A 24,330-nucleotide genomic window follows, 5' to 3' on the forward strand; every position below is an offset into this window, starting at 1 on the left:
AACCTGAATGAGGAGGTGGGTGCCACGCCCATGAGTTAATCAACTGTGGTGTAGAGAATCAAAGCAGAGGAGCAACCAACGTAGGTACATGTTTTATCTCATTTGTTTGAGCTATATGAAAGCGTATGTGTGCACTCTACACTTTGTGGTTTTCAGGGAGTGTACAAATGAGCCACTAGCTCTACCTTCATATTTATAATTTATAGTGGACGCTTGATTTTCTCCTTCACTAAATGAAGCACAAGACAGGATAAGTGATTGATTTTACACGTGTAAGACCAGTAATGTTTTCTTCTACTGGTGAAACAGTTAATACTGTTGACCATTATTTTAGCCACTGAGACTTATCGACAGCAGATTAGTGGAGAAGCAACCTTTAAAAATAATGTTATAACCTTGCCTCACTTTACAGCACAGACAAGATTCATTGTTCTGGGATCAATCAATGAAAACCTTATGGCCAAATTCACTGATGCAGCCATAAATGAAACACACAGCAGATGCGCAAGTTTACTTTGTACGCGGCAGGTCGTGAGCACGTCTGTAAGTGTTTTACTGATATAATAAAAATATTATTATATATTTTTCACTTTTATGATGATTTCTAATCATACACACGTAGGTTGGTTTCCCCGAGTTTGACAATAGCGAGCCTAGGGCAAAGGGAGTTATGCATTATTAATGTCTAACCAGGACCCAGTGTTACCGAGAACCCGAGGGAGATCAGGAGTGTTTCAGCGGCCTTGCTGTGGAGAAGCTCAGGGCTTATTGTGTGCCAACTGCTGCATATTAATTCTCAACATCATATCGATTGAGTAGATGATCAAAGTCCAGTATGACTGCAAGAAAGAGACAAGCATTTGTACTCTCTTTTTGGAAGTACTTCTGGATGAACAAATCATCAGCAGGTAACATGATAACCATAATGAACAAGTTTCTACGTCCTGTTTTGAAAATATTTATTCAAATTCACGTGAGATTGGAAAAAAAGAGACTCAATTTTGTGAGCAAGGAGCTGTGCCACTGCAGCAGCACCTCATATTTTCTTAAAACATAAACTTCCTCAGTATAATATCACGTTTAATAAAATGCACAGTTTAATCAATATAAACACAGTCAGCTAGTCAATAACGTGCAGTCTATAATCACTTTATACACTGTGTCTCATTTTGTGTTTCCCAAACAATAAACTGCAATATCGGATCAATACTGATGTACACACCGCAGCAGTATACTGCTAAACTTGTTCAGGAGCTACAGATGACATTGACTGAATATTGCATGTGTAATTGTATTCAATGAGGTTTACAACAGCAGCAGAATTTGCATACACACATGTGAGATATGCAAACACAGATTTATCATCTAATCCATCTGGATATTTTGAGGAATCATTTTGTAACAAATTTTCATGGTTAAAAAACAACAACAATATATTGCTCTGGTTTCATATATAATAACAATACATCATATGTTTAGTTACAGAGGATGGAAGGTGATTGTCTCACTGGGAATCATTACTGGACTCTGCTAGCATGTTGTAAGTCATTAACTGATTTCACAGCCTGCAGCTTTAATGTTTTGGTCCATTCTCATTTCTTTCATTAATCTGTTTTCCAGCAGCAGCTGTTTCCAGTAAGAGAAAAAAATAGCCCTACAAGCCCACTGTACACAAACCAAACAGCATTTAGCTGCTAAAGAGCCGGATATTTCCCTCAGGGTTTCATGAAGAACAAAACTGAGCAGAAAGGAGAATGGATATTGAACTCACAATTATCAGACTTCAAATGATTTATTATTTATTAACCACTGACTTGTGGTGTGAACATGCAGTGTTGGGAAGGTTACTTTTAAAATGTATTCCATTACAGACTACAGAATACATGCCCCAAAATGTATTCTGTAACGTATTCCGTTACGTTACTCAATGAGAGTAACGTATTCTGAATACTTTGGATTACTTAATATATTATCATGCTGTTTACAACTACATGAATGTACTATTGCTGTGATTTATTACTGTTACTGAAGGTCCGCGGCTCCGAACCGTAGTAAAGGGACCTCTGGCTAATACGGTGGGTTCTGTGTCGGGCTCGTAGCCGAAAACTAGCTTTAATAGCTTAATAGCGTACTTACAACTGGGCTCGTCAGGCACTCTTCTTGGCTGCAGTGGTTATTATTATATTTACATGCTTCCAGCTCCCGTTTTTGCTCGTACTTTTCCTTTTTCTCCCTCCCTCGCTCACAGACACATAACGGGTATGGCAGTCCATTCTCCCTGCAGCACGGACTACACTGCCTATGATGCTACATTCTTTAGAGCTATACCTGTAGCATTCTGCCTATTAGCTTAGCACAACAACAACAGGCGCTCTCTCACCCAGGAAACACGCAGAGAGAGAGAGAGCGTCACCCTGTAACCATGGCAACCGTAACGCTTCCACCTGGAGCAACAGAACGTAGCTGTCAAACAAAACCCAAACAGTCCTGACCCGCGACAATATGAAACAGGGAAGTACCGCCGTGTAATCCATTTATTTCAACAAAGTAACTGTATTCTAAATACCACCTTTTTAAACGGTAACTGTAACGGAATACAGTTACTCATATTTTGTATTTTAAATACGTAACGGCGGTACATGTATTCCGTTACTCCCCAACAATGTGAACATGTTAGCATTAACTGTAATGACATTCATTATGTGCAGCACAGTGGAAATGGAAGCACCCCAAAGAGAAAAATATTTCCTTCTCTGAAGCCTTTGGCATTGAAGCTTACAGGGACTTTCTGACTGTTGCTCTCCCTGTGATTGGCAACAAACAATCTGTTGACAGCAGAGCAGCCCAACTGGTTTTTAGTCATCATTTAATGTTGCATTAGAGCCATGCAACATTTTTTTTGCACCATCAGATAAATTGAAAACATGATAGCTATGATCCTGGCTGCTTGTTATGTACACTAAACATAAAGTAAAAAGAAAAATGTCTTATTTTTCCACGTTTTCAGTCTTAAGTAAAAACAGGATGTTGAAATTATATTTTATTTTAACAAATCTATAGTCATCAGCGACTGACAAGGAAGGAGAAAATGACATGAAGGCAAACTGAAAGCATAAATACTACTTTTTCCATAATAATCAACTGGTGAAAATAGTTACACATTTGTACAGATTTTACAGCACAGTGTGCATCAGGTGGATATTTGAATGTCTTGCAGCTATTTCACAAAAGCTGAGCAACATTAATCAGATGCAGTTAACCTTTCAGAACAGCCAGGATTCCTATCCATCTTTATGTCTGCTGGTTTTCTCTTTGACCTCTTCTTCACCACCACTATTGTGACAATCACTCCAGCTACCAGCAGCAGCAGCACCACCACCACTACTGCCACCACAACATACGGCGTATGCGGTGGTGGAGGACTGCTGGGTAAATTCAAAGTGATCTCCTGTTTAAAAATGCATTCCAGAGACTCTGTCCAGTCTTTGTCCATTTCATCTTCTTCAGTACCTTTGTCATCATATTCTGTATCATCATCCGTATAATCCCCTACAAAATCCAGGGTTTTAACAACAGCACAAAAGTACTTCCCTCCATCTGACACCTTCAGGTCGTTGATGGTCAGCAAAGTCCCATCCTCAGATAGAGTCACTCTGCCTCGTAGATCTTTAGGGATGGGAACAGTTTGGTCCTGTGAGTCGTGGATGATCTCATAGTGCCCTGAAAGTCCATAGCGGTGCCACTGCACTATATCTGAAACATCTTGGCCAGAATCGCACATCAGGGAGACATTTTCACCTTCATCAGCAACTTTTTCTTGGAGTTTGTTTTTGGGGCAAAGAAACAATGTATAATGCATCTCACGTGAGGGGGAGATGCATGAATAGTCTCCACTGTAGTCTGCAGAGATGGCAGGTATAACCAGTGAGAAGTCATCAGCTGATATGTACATCGGACTGCCCCTCGTGTTGCCATCAATTCTTCCCAGTGGAGTCTCCCACGCCTGCTCACCCTCATCAATAGAACAATTTAGAAGCACTCTGTCCCCCAGTGAGACAAAAATGTCCTTGCTTTCACTCTCATCTGGTGGGTGCATGGTTTGGAAACTAAGACAGTTGATACCTTTCATCACAAGACACTTAAAGTGTGTGGTTTTCTGTAACATGTTGTTGAACACGAGCAATGCACCATTGTCTCTTACATCTACAAGACCTGCAAGCTCCTTCACCAGAGGCTTCAGGGAAACACTGATATCCAGGAAGAGTGTGGGCTCATAAGACGGATACATTTCATGGTACCAGCGTACAGATGTTCCCTCAGAGCCAATAGCATTGCTATTGCACAAGATCTCAGTCCCTTTACCGTCTTTACTTACAATTATGTCTTTAGATTCAATCTGCTCCTTACACACAGTGAGCTGCTGTGTCTTCTGGCTGATTATCGTCTGGTTCTTCCAACATTCCCTCCTATAAATCCCAGAGTCCAAGTGAGTGAGGTTACTGATTTGAAACCCGAGCAGGCTGGGATCGTCACTGATGTGGGTACGACCCTGTAGGTCAGCAGGTGGTGTGTTGGGCATGTTCTTGTTTGAAGAGTTGCCAAGCAGTTGGTCTCCCTCTGAAGCAGATCTATAAACAACAATATAATCCATTCCGAAACAGTATCCCATCTCAATAACTTCGCGCTCTGCCCTGACAGCAGGTTCTGGGTTGTCACTGTAGACCTCATGAACGAGGAGGAGAAGGAAAAGCAGGAACTCTGTAAAGCTGATGCAGGTCATGTTGTCTGTTTCTCCCAGGTGACTCTGGAAAGTGCAAAGCCCGTTTCACTTTGGTGTGACACTTTTGTCCCGCCTCCAGCCAACATCAGTTTCCACCTCTTCCACATTCTTCCTTAAACACACACTCAGCCTCAGAGCGACAGACATTACAACACACGCAAACTTTCACACTGTTATGCGCATACAAAGACAGATATATACATGAACATACATGTACGTTTGCTTTATGGGCAATAAGAGCAGGTGGAAAAGCATTACAGTTATAGAATCATTTATTTGATTTTGACAAGGCTGAGTCAACAAGGTTAAAGGAAAGCCAGGGGACAGAAAATAAAAAGCTGCAATCCTGGTTGCTCATTAACCGTGTTGATGTGCAGTTGGACAGGTTTTCATTTAGCTGTGGGTGCGGTCTGTTGCTATGGAGGGAGTGTTCCTTTCACGGAAGCTTGATTGCAAACTTTCAAATGCATGCACTGCAAGATTTGTGTACCATCATATTCTTATTGAGTGAGCAGACTAATCTGAACTAAATCTAAATGTCTCAAGTAACCTGTAGTAGCAGATAAGGTTTCTAGTACATCGCAGCTCTCTTTACTTTTGTCACTGCGAGACAGCACGAAATATGAATCCATTGCTTTGTCAGTTTATTACTTTGTGGGGAAAATTTTACCCTCAAGTGAAGTTAAAAGTGTTAAATGTGTTAATACAGAATGGTTTGTTTGCTTGGCCAGTCCTCTGCCCAGTTTTTTTGTTTTTTTAAATCAGTCCTTGAGCTACTATCATCCTGCCAGTCACAGCTATGATTTCACTTATTATATTACTGCATTCATACATGTCATCAGTGATGAGGTTTATTAACTTGATGAACAGCGCATTTCAGAAATACAACACTTCTCACTAGCAATATGTTCTTAAAAACTGCATCTGCAGCTCACAATGTGAAGCTGACTTTCTATTTTACAACACTGTAAAGCTGATAAAACAATGACGGCTTATCTTTGCGTGTGCTGTATAAATCTCACAGTAAAGCACGCTCTATCTTTCGATATCTTTCTTTCACAGTGTCTCAGGTTGTAAATGTCATTGTTTGTTATAGTAGGTGGAGGACGGAGTGTGATCATATCGAATGGGAAGATTCCTTACCTGTGTGGAAAACAGGTTAGGTGCTGGTTTGTATAGAAATATTGATGTCTGTAAGACAAGAAGGGGTCTGGTCAATTTGGGCAAAGATAAGCAAAAGAGACTGACTTTCCCAGGATTCCCATCATTAGGAAAACTGATGAATGATTGTTTCTCTCAGGGAAGCCAGCGTCTAAAAGATGCAAATTGCCCCAGCAGGTACAGATGAAAAAAGAAAGAATCTCCACTTTGTCTCTGATGGTGCTGTTTTTCTTCATGTTGTGGTGATTGTAACTTGGTTACAGCTGTGTCTTTTTAACATTTTTTCCTCCCTATAGCACCACTTTTAAACAATAGAAAATAACAGTAAGTATGTGGCAATATAGTTCTGTTTTAACACGCTACACACACGAACTAGACATTTATCACTAGAGCTTGACAGGAATCAACAGTCCATGTTCCATTTAAGCATTGGCTCGATGTGTCTCTTTATTTTGATTTCATATTTTTTCTAAATCCCTGTTTATGTATTAAATTCCTCATTCCTGCTGCTACAAGAGAAGCATTGTTGCAAAGAAGGTTAGATAAATGAATGCATAGCTCAAACTCGGTGAAACTGTTAACAGGTTGACTGGAAATAGAAGGAGACTGAAAGCGACTGTTTATTCTGCAGGATGAGGCTCACTTGTTGATTTGATTCACTGCTGAAGAGAGTTCCTTCCCATGACGCTCAAGTAAACCAGTAGGGATTTTTTTAAAAATCTAAACCACTGTTACTACACTTGTGTTTGGACACAATTTAACAAACCTGCAGGTGCACTGTGATGACCAGCTTACTCCTGTGAGCATACTGGGTTATACAAAATCTCTTTTCCTTTCAGATATCACGATCATCTGTTTACTACTTTATGAACTATAATGAACATAGATACTCACTTAGCAGCAGCAGCAGCAGCAGATCTGGTGCTACTTAGAGAACAGCTTGCAGAGCTGGTGATCAAGCATCATGATTAAGCACCTACTGCAAGGAAACTCCGGTGTGTTCAGCTTGGCACTGATTACATTCATCAGAGTCCCACATGCTGCAGGGTTTTAGCAGCACACAAGCAACTGTTTGAGATACAGATTTTTGGCAAAATAATTAGCGTTAGCACATGAAATAAAACAACACACTTCTACCCTGACCTGTATGTAAAAGAAATTTCTTAGGTTTCAGTTGAACTTATAGCTAGTTGCCTTCCTTTGCAGTACCAGTCATGGCCTCAGTGTGTCGCTGTGACACACCACACAACACAGGCTGCACACTAAAAAACAGCAAAGATCACATCCTCTGGTGGCTACTAAAGGTAATTCATCTTGCAAATATTTTCTTATTCTTTCCAAAACCTATCCGGTCGTTAAGTGATGACGTGACGAATCCTACTTCCGGGCCTAAAGTAGTCTGTGTTTAATATGGCTTTTGTGTTGTTAACATGTTTAATGTTTTGTATTTTCTTCTATTTAATCTCAAAAAGCTCCTAAAACAGTCAGTGATCACTGTTGACCTCCCTCGGCTTTTATTACCGCTAATCATTTATTTAAGCTCAGTTTTTAAAACCTTAGGATGTAACTACAGCCCAGCCCGTGCAGCAGTATATGAATGACTAACCTCGTATTGTGGATGGATTATCTCAGTTGTTCTCCTGGCTGAAGTTTGGTCCTTTTACAGCATCCTGCCATGCGATTACATTTGTTCCTGACCACCGAGAACACTCATGTTAACTTTTATCGAGTGTAAAAAAAGTTAGCTTGTTTATATTATGCTAACATAGCTGTGTCGCTAGCGGTCACGTAGCACATCATTATATACCAGCTAGCCAAACTTCAGTAACCCTACAAACGTTACTGGTGTTTAGTTCTCTGTCTTCATTTATGTTGGAAGTGATAACAGAGCTGTACGTTTTAATTTGTTTCTAAAACCCCGCAGTCAGGACATGCTATATTGTATTTAGATAGAAGCTAGCGAGCTAACTTCCTGCTAACTTCTAACTCCGTTAAATGTCATAAATTCCGTTTTCATGGATGCCTGGATGTTAAACTCAATTGTTACACCTGGTAGAGCAGAACGCTGATCATTTTATTAAAGATGAAAGACTTTAGACAGTTTTTCAACTCTCAGTAATGCCATAGTGATCGTTTGATATATGGACCTGCAGCGGAGTTTAGGCCCAAACACGGCTAGTGACGTCAGACTTAACGATCGGATTTACACATCTCTGTCCAATAATTTATTATTATTATGATAAATGAGGTACACCACATGATACATGCTAACAGTCCAGTGGGACTGCTTGTCTATTCTAGATGCTAGTGGGCATGCTTTGTACCCAGCAGTTAGGGTTAGCGCTGGGCAAGTGGGAAACCCTGGATTTAACTGAATTCAGAAAAATATAAGTAGACAGATACGTTTAAATTTATATCAACTAGGATTGAACCTACTGTTGTCCATGAACACTACAGCCTGCTCACCAGTCCAGCACAGTGGATTACTGTAAACATTTCCATAATATAACAAGCTAACTAGTTTAACCTCCACTAAATTGGCTAGTACTTTCATGCAACGTTTGAATAACGCAAAATTATATTTCAATATGTTTTTCAAACCTTTCACATCATGAATACCTTTGAAAATAACCTCAAATCTTCATTTCCTGACCTCTTTTTCTCACTCTCTTTTCTTTTGAGCTGTTTGAAACATTAGAAATAACCTTTCAAACATGGACTCTGTTTATGTTCACTCATCTTCTTTAGCACTAATCATAGCGTCACATAGATGCTTAAGTTCCACAACAACAGCTTTACTGACATTTGCAGGTTGAACACGTCACAGTAAGGAGAAGAACAAATGAATTCACTGAGGGTGTAAACCTGGTGTAGGATGACATTACTTTCTTAGAACTGAACAATTATCTCTATATTGTTATCAGATGCGATTATTCATTAACAGAAGGTACTGGAATGATGTTTCAGAAATAAAGAGGGATTAAATAAACCCCTCTTTATTTCTAGCATGAGTCTTCAATCAAAATACTCTAAACTTTCTGAGAAGATGTAACTGATACATTTAATTAATGTCATGGTTCTGGGTCATTTGACCCAGCATTTTGAGTTTATTATGTTGTAAGGTTTTAGTTTTCTATGATTCAGTATTGAGTTTCGGTTCTCTTTTATTTTCTGAGGTTATTTTTCATTTCATGCTTCCTTGTCACGGTCTCATTCCGTTGCCTCTCCGGGTCCCTCATGTCCTCTGTGTCATGTTGGTGACACAGAGGACAGACGAGACGTCTTGCTTCCCTGTGTACACGTTCCACTCCTTTCATTCATTCCTTGTTCCCAGCTCCTGTGTCAAGTTGTGTGTTTTAGTCTACATCTTAGTGTTTCCTGTTTTACTTTGACAGTCTCACGTCCTATGTGCAGTGTGTTTTACTTTGCTTCCTCTGTGTCATTATGTCTATTCGTCCCAGCGGTGTTCCCATGTGTTTCCACTTCCCTCGTCACCCCTCTGTGTATTTATTGACTGTGTCAAAATTCAGGGGTAGCATGCTACCTACTATGTAGAGCGGGTCCTTCGAAGGCAATGTAGGCTGTGAAATTGGACAGTCTTCTAGCCTTCGTTTAAGTCCGCCCTTACTAAGTCCTAACCCTTACCAGGCAAAAACGTTAAAACGGACCCTAAAATGTTGCTCCATTTTTTTGTGCATTTTTAATTCTTGAGGAGCTAGAAAAACGTTATCGTCGTCGCCAGCATGTTTTGTACCTTAGGCTTATCAGAGACAATCATATCCAGGGAAAATAATTTTCTTTAATCTACACACATTTAGGAATAACTTAGCTAGTTTCATGGATAATTTCAGTGACTGAATGATTGCCGGTCATTTGTACACATTTACTGTAATATATAAAATATGTAAAATAAATCTCTTTGAAACTTATAGAAGAACATTTTCTATTGCTATTTTTTTCTATTATTTATTTGATCCTGTAACTTATTTGTGTGAATAGATGGACTGTAAAAATGTAATAAAGCTGAAAACAGGGTTATCTTTGAGGTCACAAAAAAGCTTAGTTAAGTCTTTTCACAGCATATTAGTATATGTTACTTAAGCTTAATAATCAGAATAATGCTTTGATCTCTTAAAATAAATGAAACCATACCTTTCTACCAAAACTGTTTATGTTGTTCTCCACCTTTTCCTTAACCAGAACAGACCCTGCACTGCAGGATTAACCTGAGTGTCCCAGTCCTGGACCGTTTTTCAACCAGGCCCAGGCCTGATTTTTGTTGATGTATTATAAATATCCTTGTTTTGTTATTTACTTTATTCTCAACAAATAAACCTCCATTTAAAATTGTTCAAAGTTAGCATTATGTTCATCCATGTTAAAAAAAAAAAAAACATTGCCAGGTTGAGAGTCAGAGCAGCTCGGGCCAAACGATGACTTGGCGTAGGATTTGCAAATGATCTTTCCATGTTTCAGTGTAAACCACCAAATCATCCAAATAGGCACTGCAGTTGGAGAGGCCACTCAAAATCTTATTTATCAGCCTGTGAAAGGTAGCAGGTGCATTACACATACCAAATGCCATGACAGTATACTGTAAAAACTCATCAGGTGTCACAAAGGCTGAAATCTTAGAGGCACGTTCAGGAAAGGGGACTTGCCAGTAACCTTTAAGGAGGTCCAATTTAGTTACATACCTTACCAAATTCTACATAAGTTTGATTGGGAAGTTTCCTCTGTTGGCAAAACTTCTGTCTATAAGCTTCAGTGACCAATTCATAAGCTTCCAAGACAGCTGCTTTAACACTCAGATAATTTAGACTTTATTTTAAAGGAAGTGTAGCAAACACCTCTTAAGCTTTGAGAGACAGTTTGTACTGTAACAAAAGGGGCCAAATATCACTAGGACACTGCAAAGCACCAACAATGTGTTCAAATGCTGCAAAATATGAATCAACATCAGCTTCCGTAAAAGTGGGCACTAGAGAAATACACTTACTGACATCAAATGCAGTACCAGACATGGAAGTGGAACCTGGAGAGTCAGCAGAGGCAGATGAGGCTTGTGGCTGGGACTCCAGCTCAAGCTTACGCAGCCTTACAGCTTTGTCTGTATCAGAGGTTCCCAAAGTGTGTTGCCCGGCCCCTATGCGGGGTGCAGAGCCATTGCAGGGGAAGGGGGGGGGGAAAGAATGCTTGGATACTGCTAGCAGAATGGACATGTTTTTGACGGGGCTCCCACACAAATGCAAAGCAGGAGATGAAGCAATCCCAAATATGTTTCCAAACCAACTTTCTTCCCAGCCAAAGACTAGAAAATATGGTGAAGCATATCTTCCCTCTGGCTTCACCTGCACAAGTGCCAAGGTAGGTCTCCCCTGCAGAATTGGTTTTCCCTGTGTCGGGAGCACGCACTGGGCTCTCCAAATGACGGACAAACAGTATCCCACATTCTTGATTTTTAGTTCAAAAACACTTCGTGTAATAACTAACTACTCCTGACATTTTGGAGATGTTAACTCTTTATCAGTAAAGTTACAGTGGGATACAAATAATATCAGGCTGATCCTGCCACATTTTGTTCCCCCTGTCCAAATCGCAGACAAACAGTTTTTGAAGTTTATGTTTTTGAACCCATTTTGCACAGAGAGGCATTTTTTGAAAAACGTAGAAAGATTGAAAATGTGACGTCATTTCCAGGGTAAAACCGCAAAGGATTGTAGGTACGAGTGGCAAGCGGTACTAGCGCACGCAGGCTTCCACAGATTTCCATGTGTGTTCATGTGTCCGAAGTAACAAAGAGCCAACGGATGGCCTGGATTGCAGCCATTGGAAGACCAAATATAACGTTTCAGAACACTCCAGCTCACATGTTAGTCTGCTCCAAGCATTTCCACAAAGGTGAGTCTTTTGTTGTAGTTGTTACGTAATTTATCATAACATAATTGTTGATATAGGTTACAAATAAGTCTTATATTGATTTGAATTGAATTCGTTGCGCTATGCTGCTTTGTTCACTGTGGCTTTGCGGGCTAATGTTTGTTGTGTTTTGTAGGAAAACCAGCCTACAAAATGCTGCAATGTGATCCAGACTCTATCAACCAGGGTTCAAAGCTGCTACCACAGCAAGATTTGATCAGTTAAGAGGGAGAGCAATATCAAAACAGCCACGAAAAGTCCCGCATATATGTGCCCAAGTGTTGTATTGAAGCAATCAAGTGATGAATAACTGTTTTCCAGTATGTTGTTTTCCAACGGTTATTTATTTTTTTGCATTGTTGATTTGTTTTTCACCGAAGCAGCTAATAAAGCACGATGGAATACAATTTTGCCTCTTTCTTGTAAGTTTCTATAATAGAATGAAACAATAATGCCAGTTATAAATAAAGACAATAAATTGAATGAATTACGAAACACTCATTTTATTTCTATTAGATCTGAAAATGTTGTGTAACACTACAACCTGAAACAACAAATAGATTGCGTTGGCCTGTGCAGGAGATAGAGGGAAAAAAATGTAACAACAGCTGTGAAATGGAATAGTCCAAATCACCAAAGTAAACTGGACCTGGGCTTGTTGCAGGGATCTAAAGTTACTAAACATTTTGTGAGTGTGTGCACTCACACTTAGGACCATATAATAATAAATATGTGCGTGATGAAAGTTGGACAGCACACTAACGTCCTTACTCCACTCTGTATGCTCGTATGGGTCTGACCCTTTCACTCCTTTGATTTTCTCCTCATGCTTTTTTTTTTTTTTTACCTTTTCGTCAACTCTGTCTTTGTACGGACCTGCCGTGTTCTCCGTTGTTTTGTACATAACTGTTTTTGGGGCAAATAAAATGCAAGTAGGGATTAAAACCGCAGAATTAATGATTACCGGTGCTGGAAATGCTAGCGCTTGACGCAGTGTTTTGATTTTGGTGCCACTCGTACCCACAATGCAATGCGCGAAAGTCACGTGGTCTGTCAATCTCTATAGATAGTGTTGAGATTTAAATATATATTTTAAGGCTGATTTGCTGATTATATTGTTTTATGTATAAAAGAGGGCCAGCTTTGAGACTAGGTCACAGGCTGACACGAAACTGCATGTTTTTTGTAGAGTATGAGCAACAGGCAGAGTGAAACTAAGTTTAGACAGGTTGCCCTGGCAACAGACCTCAGAAAGGGGAAGTTATTGCAAGATGCACAGTAAGTTTTAGTGCACAGGCATATTAATAAATCAGACAGAAAAGAGGAACTTGTACCATATAAGGAGTGTTTGTATCGAAACTGTGACGTGTAAAGTACCAAAATAACACCTATATGAGACACAGTTTATGATTCTAATGTTAGAGTTTCTGCAACTGGCTTTTGGGGCTGTGCAGGGCTCTCTCTTCTGAAAGATGATTGAATAAAAAGAAATATAAATGTTTTGACCACTATGAGTCGGGTTTTCTCTGTTCTATCATGGGGATAAAAGAATTGGGTTTTAATAATAGCAATTTCGAAAATTATTACACAGGAAAAAAACAACTACACGTAAAATAATTACACCGTGACTTCCTTTCTAAATGGAGGGACATTTACTGCATGTATATATGTAAGCGTGTAAAACCTGAAGATAGTCAGATTAACAGTAACAGTATTTTATCTCTATCCGCCATTCTACAATTCATCTCATGTAATCAATAACGTGGCGCACAGCGTGACGTGAAAAAAGACACATACCTTTGACGTTGCGTGACAGACTCTGTATGGGGCTTTGGAGTTGACATCACGTCGCAGTGCATTGTGGGAGCACGGCACCATTTTAGCAGGCCACGAATCAAAACAAAGGACCCGGCCTTCGCGATCTACGTGGGCCGGGTCCTCGGAAGGTCGGGTAGGCCGGAAGTTAACGGCTGTGGAATAGGACGATATAGCCTTCTGGTGGAGTTTAATAAACTGGCCGTCTGCTCCTTGCTAAAATATAACAGGACACTGGCGTAAATTCTTGACTATCTCACACTTCTGTTTAATCAGTTTTCTGTTTGACGTTTAGTCAGCTGTGTAAAAACCAAGGAGGAACCCACCCAGGGGATTAATAAAGATTTATTTTATTTAATCTAATCTGATAACTTTCATCTCAGCCAAACCGATTGACTCACGAACAAATAAAACACTGAAAAAAGACAAACAATTACATTTTTAGGTTGTCTAAGTGACTTATATATTACGTTTAACCTGAGTAGCGAAAGTCCGCGGTGATCTGAAAACGATGTGCCGGACGTTGTGCCGTTCTCGGCGGCTTCAGTGACCCTCGAGCTCCCGGCTAGCTATCGAGCTGGTGGGTAACAGACGTCTCCAAAAACGTCGAAGCGCTTTTGCAAATATGCGATGTCTTAATAAACCGAGCAGATATTTGAAGTTTACACACCCACATTCTCGCCTGAAAATATGTTAAAAGTTTATTTTGTGAACCAGAAAGATTAATAGATTAACCACAGAAATTATACCCTACTTAATTATTATATTAATAATTAAGAGTAATTTTAATTGCGGCCGACATTGCTGGAAACTGGAGTTTGGCTGGGCCGTGCTATGAATTCTGGGATATGGTAGGCCACGAAGGACATACCCGACCCATCCTTCAAATTCGGGGAAAAGGAGGACGCATTTGTCGGCTGCATTCGGAGGAGTCTACGAATTTGGACAGCCTTCGGCGCATCGCTGTGGCGTAATCGGTCTACAAATGTGTCCTCGGGAGGATTCAGCCCATGAATTTGGACACGACCAAACACACTGTGTTGGAAGGAAGATTGCTACGAACCACACTTAAAAGCAGCTCAAAAAAAAAAGGACGTTATAGAGACAGATTGCGTCCAGATGCAAAGAGACGGTACTTGCAAAAAATAGCGTGCATTGGAAATGTGGACCCGTATGAAATACGGCGGTGGAGTAGAAACCCTGAAGACCAACCGCGATTGACTTAGCCTGTTTTATTTTCCTACCTTGTCTGTGGAGTTGGCACATACACAGCGAACCAATTTCTCAAATATAAATGTCTGGAGGCGCACATCCAACTCACCAAGGATGGGTACAAGATTTGTCTATTTTTAAGCCTCCACGTCGTGAATTCGCCGTCATTCAAACAAAGGTAAGTCAGCTTGAGTACTGCGAGTCAAATGCATTTGATTTCCTCCCGAACATTCAGATTAGTGCAGCATAAATTCCTTCATGAGGGGGAAATTACAGTGAGAACATGTTGAGGCTCTGTTAGATGGATAACATAGTGAGTTCAGTGCACTGATGTGACATTGTCCTGAAGCATTTCATCATTCTCTATGGTTAAAGAAACTGCACTAATTAATTCACATTTATTATAAATAATCCTAATTATACATATTGCTTCAGTGTTTATGTCCCGTGTAACTAAAAATACATTCTATTTTGGTTTTATACATTGATCAACGACCTGCAGAATCTCCTTATCATATTAAGTGATTCAAAATGTCACTTATAGTCGAACTTTATGTGTAATTATTGTTGGGGATTTTAACATCGATGTGGACAACGCTCAGGACAAAGGGACCAAAGACCTGAGTAACACTCTGGGCAACTTTGGGCTGACTCAGCATGTAACAGAGGCCACACATAATAGAGGACACACTCTTGACCTACTGATCTCCAAGGGCCTGAGCATTTCAAACGTTACTGTGTCTGATGTGGGCCTGTCTGATCATTACTGTTTTCTTTGAAAGTAAAATTTCAGCCCACACAAATATATCAACAGCAGTGATCACAAAGCGGTGTATAACTGAATACAGTAGTGAGATCTTTAACCAGGTCTTCCCATTAACACCTGACCTGTCCAGAGGTTCAGTCAATGAGCTTGTCAATAGCTTCAATGCTAAAGTGTTATATGTTATGGACACTATTGCTATTCACTATTTCACTATTAAGGTGAAAGTCATCTCTGGAAGGAAAAAGTCTCCATGGAGAAACTCCACACTGGTGAAAAATGAAAAATGAGTGTAGGAAAGCTGAGCGCAGATGGAGAAAAACAAACTTCCAGGTTCATTATGACATCAGGGGCGACCGTGGCTCTCAGGGGGTTGGGAAGCGTATCCGTAACCGGAAGGTCACCGGTTCGATCCCTGGGCTCTCTGTTCTGGTCGTTGTGTCTTACAAAAAAGATCAAGACACTTTACCCTACCGCCTGTTGGCCAGAGGGGCCGATGGCGCAATATGGCAGCCTCGCTTCTGTCAGTCTGCCCCAGGGCAGTGAGTGAATGAATAGTGGCATTGTAAAGCACTTTGGGTGCCTTGAAAAGCGCTATATAAATCCAATCCATTATCATTATCTATAAAGAGAAACTTCACAATTATAATTTACAACCGAGGAGTGCAAGGAGGTCCTACTTCTCTGACATCACCACCAAAAACAGTCATAATGCTCGGGTCTAATTTTCTACAGTTGACAGGCTAACAAACCCTCCTGTGTCAGTGGCAGCTGAACTTCATTCGACCATGGCCTGCAATGACTTTGCCCAATTCTTCACAGAAAAAATCCAAAAGATTAAACAAGCAATTGGTACATCAACAGCAGATCCAGGATATGTACTGTGTCCACTGAAAAACTGTTTAAAAACCATCAAACAGTTTCACCCTATTAACAGCAAAGACCTGGAGGACAGCTTAGGTCAACTGAACTCCTTCTCTTGCTGTTTAGATGTCCTGCCAACAAGTTTTTTCAAAAAGGTCTCAAAGACCTTGGAGTCAGACCTGTTACAGATCGTCAACTTTTCTTTAATGTCAGGTGTGTTTCCAGAACCACTAAAAACTGCTGTAATTAAACCTATACTGAAAAAAGACAATCAACAACAACTACAGGCCGATCTCAAATCTCCCATTTTTAAGTAAGATCATTGAAAAAGCAGTTACTCTTTTGGAGAGGTAAGCGGAAGTGACAGTCAAGGTAAGCGACTAATGTTGTAACTGACGTCAGACGCCGGAGATTTTGGCGGAAAATTAAAGCAAATGGTAGTTTAGATTTGAACAAATTTCTTTAAGCTTCAGTATTACCAAATACACTTATCAATTGTCTCATAACTAACAATATTTGTCTAAATTATCTCCAACACCCTGGAGAACAACGGGGAGAGTTTAGAGGCTCTCCAAGATTATATTGATCAGTGCTTTCAGGATCTCGTGATGAAGAAGGCCCAGAGTGCAGCTTCCCCGGCCAAATCTGAGACGCCGTCGTCGAAAAGACAACGCCCGGCAGATTCCCCCGGCACAACATCGCCAGCTGGCAAAGATATTGCCGACATACTGGAGTCAATCGACAAGCGATTGTCCAGTTTCGACGCAAGGCTGTCCCTGGTGGAGATTCTTCACCGGGAATTTAAATGCTTGCGAGAATCCCTGGAGTTCAGCCAGCAGCAAGTGGAAACGCTCGCTGCTGAAAATGCCACGCTAAGGGAGTCGGTGAAATCTCTCACAGAAAATGTTACCCAGCTCAATAGAGAAAATAAAAAAATAAAAGAAACGGTTATTGATCTACAAGCTCGTAGCATGCGTGATAATCTAGTATTTTCTGGTATTCCAGAAGCCGCTGGAGAGGACGCGGAGACCACGGTAAAAAGCTTCATCAAAACCCACCTGAAGCTGCCGGAGGACACGGTGAAGAACATAGTCTTCGATAGGGTGCATCGCCTCGGCCCCATTCGGGCTACGGCCGGGAGACCACGTCCTATCGTGGCCAAATTCGGCCACTTCAAACAAAAGCAACATGTGAAAAGCCGCAGCAGGGAATTAAAAGGAACGGACTTCAGCGTGAACGATCAGTTCCCCAAAGAGATCCTGGAACGACGCAGGGTCCTCTTCCCAATTCGACGCGGCTTCATCCAGAAAGGCTCCCGCGCTGTCATCGCTGTGGACCGGCTGTACGTGGACGGACAGCTCCACCGCGACCCCAACATCACTCCGTGGCTGTATTAACTTCAGACCAGATAAGAATCCGCTAAACCCTTTCCCTATCCACTCACACTAACTTGCATTAACATCTGTTTAACTTACCGGTATCAAATCGCATCTTAAGTGTGATTTCATAGCAGTATTAACACCGTCACTCTCCGTCAGTGATTTAATTGGAATGTTTACGTTTTCTTTTCTCTCTTCTCGTTTTTTTTTTTTTTTCCTCTCTTTTCCCCCTCTTGTTTTTATGCTGCTCACCCTCGTCCTTGGTTTCTTTCTTTTTTTCTTTCACTGCTTCGATCACCTGCTTCCACACTCATCCACAAACAACATCATTTATTTCGACACTTACTCACTGCACGATCACGCACAGTCATGCGCTCAACGGCAGCACATTTACATCAGTCAGACAGCGCACACAGACCTACAGGATACACACACTTAAGCCAAGCATACTCATATTAGTAAATATGCAAACACATAGTCAGACTCGGGGAGCATCTCGCCACACATTTTTTCTCTCTCTCCCTCTCCTTATTTATGAACAAGTGATATATTCTCTCCACCTGTCTAAGCGACACACACAGAGTACACCCCTAGTTATGCACAGACATCTATGGGTGCACTAAGATTCGTTACATGGAATGTAAATGGAGCTGGCTCCAGAGAAAAGAGGTTAAAAATATTTAACCAACTCAAAAAACTACAGGCAGATGTTGTCCTTTTACAAGAGACCCACAGACCTCTTAGAGGTTCGAATGAACTTAAAACACCTGAGTTTCCTAATGTGTTCTCAGCCTGTTATAATTCTAGACAAAGGGGAGTAGCAATTTTAATCCATAAAAAAATTAATTTCACAGTACTCGATACAGTTATAGATCCAGAGGGCAGATTCTTAATCATTAAACTATCTATACTTGATAAAAAGCTATGTATTGTAAGTGTATATGGTCCAAATGTTGATGATCCCTCATTCTTTCACGGTTTTTTCAGTGCACTCTCTGAACACTTAGATGGCACACTTGTGCTTGGAGGCGACCTCAACCTTGGACTGAATGAAGAAATGGATAGGCTCAATACAGCAGGAACTCAGCGTAATTGGCAGTCCACAAATATAATCAAACAGTGTATGAGCGACTTTGGTCTTTGCGATGCATGGCGCTCCCTTCACCCCACCAGTAAGGAATATACTTTTTTTTCACATGTTTATCACTCCTACTCTCGTCTAGATTATTTTTTGGTCAGCAGCTCACTGCTGAGTGACGTTTCAGACACTGAGATTCACCCTATAGTTGTCAGCGATCATGCTCCTGTATCTTTAACACTAATGCACAAGAATAATACTATGCCAAGTAAAAACTGGAGATTTAATACATCACTGCTTAAAGATGAAGACTTTATTAAATATTTAAAAAAAGAGTGGACTTCATATTTAGACTTTAATGACACTCCCGGAACATCAGCTTCTGTTTTATGGGAAGCAGGGAAAGCTGTGATGAGAGGTAAAACAATTTCTTTCTCATCACATAAAAAGAAAAAAGAAAACAAAAATATTCAGGAATTAGAAAAAAACATCAAATCACTAGAAGAAGCCTACGCGTCCCACCAAGATCAGGAAACATTGAACAAAATACGCAAAACAAAACTAGAATTAAATGAGATAATTGATAGAAAAACAAAATTCTTAGTACAAAGACTATGCTTACAAAATTATGAACATAGTAATAAATCCGGTCAATTTCTAGCAAACCAGTTAAAAATAAATAAAGAAAAAACAACTATATGTGCTGTTCAAGATTCATCTGGGAACACAATATATGAACCGAAACAAATAAACAACATTTTCAGGGATTTCTATAAAACGTTGTATTCACCACAAATAAACCCATCTAAAAAGGAAATTGATCAATTTTTAGACAACATAACTCTCCCAAAATTATTAGACTCTCAAGCAATGGCACTGGATTCGCCACTGACATCAGGTGAACTCCAGGAAGCCCTGATAAATATGTCCAATAATAAGGCTCCAGGTCCAGACGGCTTTCCTGCAGAATTCTACAAAGAATTCTGGACGATTCTAGCACCAGTTTTTTACAGAACGTTGTTAGAAATCAAAGAAAAGGGCAGACTTCCATCAAATATGAATTCTGCAAACATTAATCTCCTGCTAAAACCAGGCAAAGACCCTGTATATCCCTCAAGCTATCGTCCAATATCCCTTATTAATGTAGACCTCAAAATAATCTGCAAAGCTCTCTCGAAGAGACTAGAGAAAATAACCCCCCTCTTAATTCATCCTGACCAAACTGGTTTCATAAAAGGTAGGCACTCATCAACAAATACACGTAGATTACTTAATTTGATAGACTACTCATACAGTAAAAACCTTGAAACTACAATATTTTCCTTAGATGCAGAAAAAGCGTTTGACAGAGTTAACTGGAAATTTCTATTTGCAACTTTACACAAATTTGGTTTTGGATCTTCTTTCATCAACTGGTTAAAAATATTATATAATTCCCCAACAGCTTGTGTCAGAACAAATGACCAGACATCCTCCAGCTTATGTCTCCTGAGGGGCACCAGGCAGGGATGCCCACTCTCCCCTTCACTGTTTGCAATTTTTATCGAACCACTAGCAGCAGCAATTAGACAGAATTCAGCAATTAAGGGCATAAAATGCAAGAACGTAGAACATAAAATCAGCCTTTATGCTGATGATGTGTTACTCTTTCTCCAAAATTCACAAACCAATATCTCTGGGGTGATTGAATTGATAAACTCTTTTGCAAGAATATCAGATTACTCAATTAACTGGTCAAAATCTACAGTCCTTCCTATTAATTGTTGCTTCCATAATTCCTCTTCTACTCCACTGCAATCGGGAAATATAAAATATTTAGGTATTAATATTTCTCCCAAGCTTGCAGATCTAACTAAATTAAACCATACCCCACTTTTAAAGAAAGTAGAAGGTGATCTGGCTAGATGGAAATGTCTACCCATATCACTCATGGGAAGGGTTGCTGCTATAAAAATGATGGTATTACCAAAAATAAATTATTTATTCTCAATGATCCCAACTAAACCGCCGCAAGATTGGTTCAGATCTCTAGATTCATATATGTCCAAATTCCTTTGGAAAAATAAGCCCCCACGTATAAGCTTAAAAACACTACAAAAGACCAAGGATAAAGGAGGATTAGAACTACCTAACTTTCAGCACTACTTCTTAGCCAACAGGCTTCAGTTTATCTCAGGATGGCTAAAACATACCCTCTTAGATGAACCTTGGCTAGATGTAGAACAAGCACTTTGCAATAATCTAGAGATTTCAGATCTACCATTTATCAGCTCAAACATCCAACGACATGAATGCTTCAAAAGCATCAACATCAGCTCTTCTCTGACAGCATGGTGGGAGTTTCTGAAGTTGACAGAGTCTTCCTTAATCCCATGCAAACGTACACCTATCTGGAACAACCCTGACATATTACAAAACAATAATATGATAAACTTTTCAGATTGGAATGGTAAAGGAATCAAATATGTAGAACATATACTAGAAGGAACAGAATTTATTTCATTTGACAGACTAGTTACACAATATGGGATCAACAAGAAAAGATTTTTAGAATATCAACAAATTAAATCCATAATAAAAAAGAAATTTAAACTGGGTCAAGTTGAACTACAAACACCACCAAGTGTGGTTCAATTTTTTACTCTTAAAACCCCCAAATTACTATCCAAAATATACAGAATGCTTTCTAAAACAGATGAATCAATATCACTTCCTATTGCAAAATGGGAAGCGGATTTATCAGTTAACTTAGACCAAAACTTCTGGTCTCAGATTTGCTTAAAAACCTTTCATCTAATCAGAAATCCCAGTCTTCAATTAATTCAATACAAAATACTACATAGAGTGCACTATACAGGTCATCGGATGTTCAAGATGGGCTTTGCATCTACCAACAACTGCTCACACTGCCAAACCAATTCACCGGACAATTATATCCACGCTCTTTGGTTCTGTCCACCAGTTCAGAAGTTTTGGCGCGAGATATGTGAAGACTTATCAAAGTGTCTGAAATGTAACATTCCAACTTCCCCCTTAGTGTGTTTGTTGGGCAGCTTAGATAATGTCACTTCAGAAAAGAATATAGCCCATATGGTTTTCACTGCCCTATGCATAGCCAAGAAAACAGTCCTCATGAACTGGAAAAATAAAAACAATCTTAATTCTAACCAATATAGAAATTATCTATTAGATTACATTAGTCTTGATACAGCCTCTGCCACCACATCAGATCAATCGCTCTGGGCTCCTCTGATCAGCTCCATCACCTAGTGGGGGTGGGGGGTCATATTTTGGTCTCGCCTTCACTGTTGTGATTGGTGTGGGGGTAGGGTCGGGCTTAGGGCGTCGGGGGGTTCCCCGGGAGCATCTTCCTTGGGGGGCTCAACCCGGGGTAGCGGTCATGGCCAATTAGGGGCTCTGTTGGCTCTTAGGTGACGGCTTCCTCGTGGCTACGTGCAGCGGGGCTAGGGGAGGGTCTGTGCTGACGGACGGGGGTTACTGACCTGGTAGCCTGGCTGCCCCTGGGTGGGTCCGGGACGGGCGTGAGGTTCTGGGGGCGCTCCGGCTCTGGCCTGGGGCCCTGGCCGGGCCTCGGGGGCCTGGGTCCTGGTTGGTGTGTTGCCGGGGTTGTGGGCCGGTGGGTATATGGGGGCCCGCCACTGGCGCGGGGTGCCGCCGGTGCGCCGAGCCACCTGGGGGGCTCTTCAACTGGTGGGGGGGGGGGGGGGGGGGGTTGTCACATCTTGCAGGAGCTTTCCTCTCTCAGGAACTCTCTCTGCAAGAGGGGGAGATACAGGAGAGGTGGAGGAAGATCTCAGCCTGGGCGTCTATTGTCTTATGTAGTCTGGAAGATGAGTGGATGATGGGGTGGGTGCAGTTTTCTCTGTTGTGGGGTTGGGTGGACTGCCCCGGGCTCTGTGGGGCCGGGCGGCGCCGCTGCACTGGGCCCCGGTTCGGATGGGCCTGGGCCCCCCTTCCCTGGCGGGTCGCGGAGTTTGGGGGTGCCTACTGGGGTCAGCGGGGGAGCTGGCCCCAGGGAGGGGTCACTTGCCCCTCCCTTCCTTCCCTCCCCATCTCCAGCTGCCTCCCTCTTCCCGCTCCACCACAACCACCCACACATGCAGGGCCTTGGAGTAGGGGTGTGTCACCAGGGTGCAGAGGAGGTAACCCCCCCCCTCTGTCCCCTTCTGGCTGCCTCTGCCTCAATTTTATCCCGCAACTTAGACATTCACATTACTCACACTCTCATTACACATACATATAGGATCTTGGGGGTGGGCACGCTACACGGAATCCCAATTACCATCAGGGTGTACACCTCACCCCCGGCGTCGTTGCCCACCTCTCAATTTTAAATACACGTAGACATTGAGGGCTAGCAGGAGGGACTATGCGCTTACCTGCTGCTCTCTGGCAGGTAGCTCCATGCCCTCCTGGGTTTTAAATGCACCTTAGAACACACATACATCAACACTACAATGAGCGGGTGGAGGGAGGTTAGGAGTCTTCTCTCACCCTCGTTCTCTGCTTTCTGCTGGAGCAGGGGGGCTAGGAGGAGGAGTTGGCCGTCCGACTGGGATCCGGAATGTGGGGCCTCCCTGCTGCTGCGGAGTCGGGGCGGTCTGCTTCTCCCCACCGCAGGGAAAAGGGTAACACAACCTGGGTCTGGGTGCAGTTCCCCCCTCCAGGGGCAAGGGTACCTAGACCCGGTTCGTAGAGTACGCTTGGGGAGTGTGATTGTGTGTACAGCGTCTCTTTATGTCTGTCTCCACGTTGGTTGAGTGTGGAGTAAGTGCATATGAGAGCATGAGGGTGGGAATGGATGTTTGTATCTGTGTGTGCCTGTATGTCTGTGTCTATATGTCAGGTTGGGTATCAGATGCCACCTCTCTGAGGACAGCTCAGGCCCTCCAAGGTTTGGAGGCCTATCTCCCCCCACCACTTCCCCTGCCGGGGGCGGACTCCCTCAGACATCGGTGCGTTGGTGGTTCTTTGTGTCCGGGGGTGGGCGTCCGGGTACACACCGGCTCACTCCTTGGCGGCTGCTTATCGGGGCCTGGAGCCTGGGGCTCGCTTGGGCCACTTCGGAGGTGGGGTGCCCCCGGCCTCTCGGCCTGGGGCTCGGTCACTCAGGCACAGCTGGCTGCCGGCGGAGCTCACGGGCACGTCACTGCAGCCCCCCCTGGCTTCTGCTCCGTGGCTGCTGGGTGACCCCTCATCTGGGACTCTCCTCAGCTCTTTCTGGGACGGTGGCACGGCTGCCCCTCTGTTGGTCTTCCTTGGTCTCTTGTGTTCTGGGGGCCTCTGGATGTCTGGAGTTTTGATCTCCTCCATACCTGCTTCATGCCCTGGAGGACGG

General features: G+C 41.9%; 1 protein-coding gene across 3 annotated transcripts; it reads right to left on the bottom strand.

The window, feature by feature from the left end:
• Positions 1-945: 945 nt before the first annotated feature.
• Positions 946-14,360, bottom strand: LOC146515839 (uncharacterized). Of its 3 annotated transcripts, XM_085167056.1 has the most exons (3): positions 6,836-14,360; positions 5,924-5,971; positions 946-4,804 (listed from the first exon to the last, which is right to left on the bottom strand). In XM_085167056.1, exon 3 carries the CDS (start codon positions 4,778-4,780, stop codon positions 3,242-3,244), a length of 1,539 nt encoding a protein of 512 aa, XP_085023182.1. In that variant the 5' UTR covers positions 4,781-4,804; positions 5,924-5,971; positions 6,836-14,360; the 3' UTR covers positions 946-3,241. The 3 variants fall into 3 exon arrangements, with proteins under 3 accessions (XP_085023182.1, XP_085023180.1, XP_085023181.1); XM_085167054.1 differs by having other exon boundaries at positions 946-5,971; XM_085167055.1 differs by having other exon boundaries at positions 5,924-14,360.
• Positions 14,361-24,330: the final 9,970 nt, after the last annotated feature.

The sequence above is a fragment of the Neolamprologus multifasciatus genome, chromosome 7 (genome assembly GCF_963576455.1).
Source record: "Neolamprologus multifasciatus chromosome 7, fNeoMul1.2, whole genome shotgun sequence".
Taxonomy (NCBI): Eukaryota; Metazoa; Chordata; class Actinopteri; order Cichliformes; family Cichlidae; genus Neolamprologus; species Neolamprologus multifasciatus.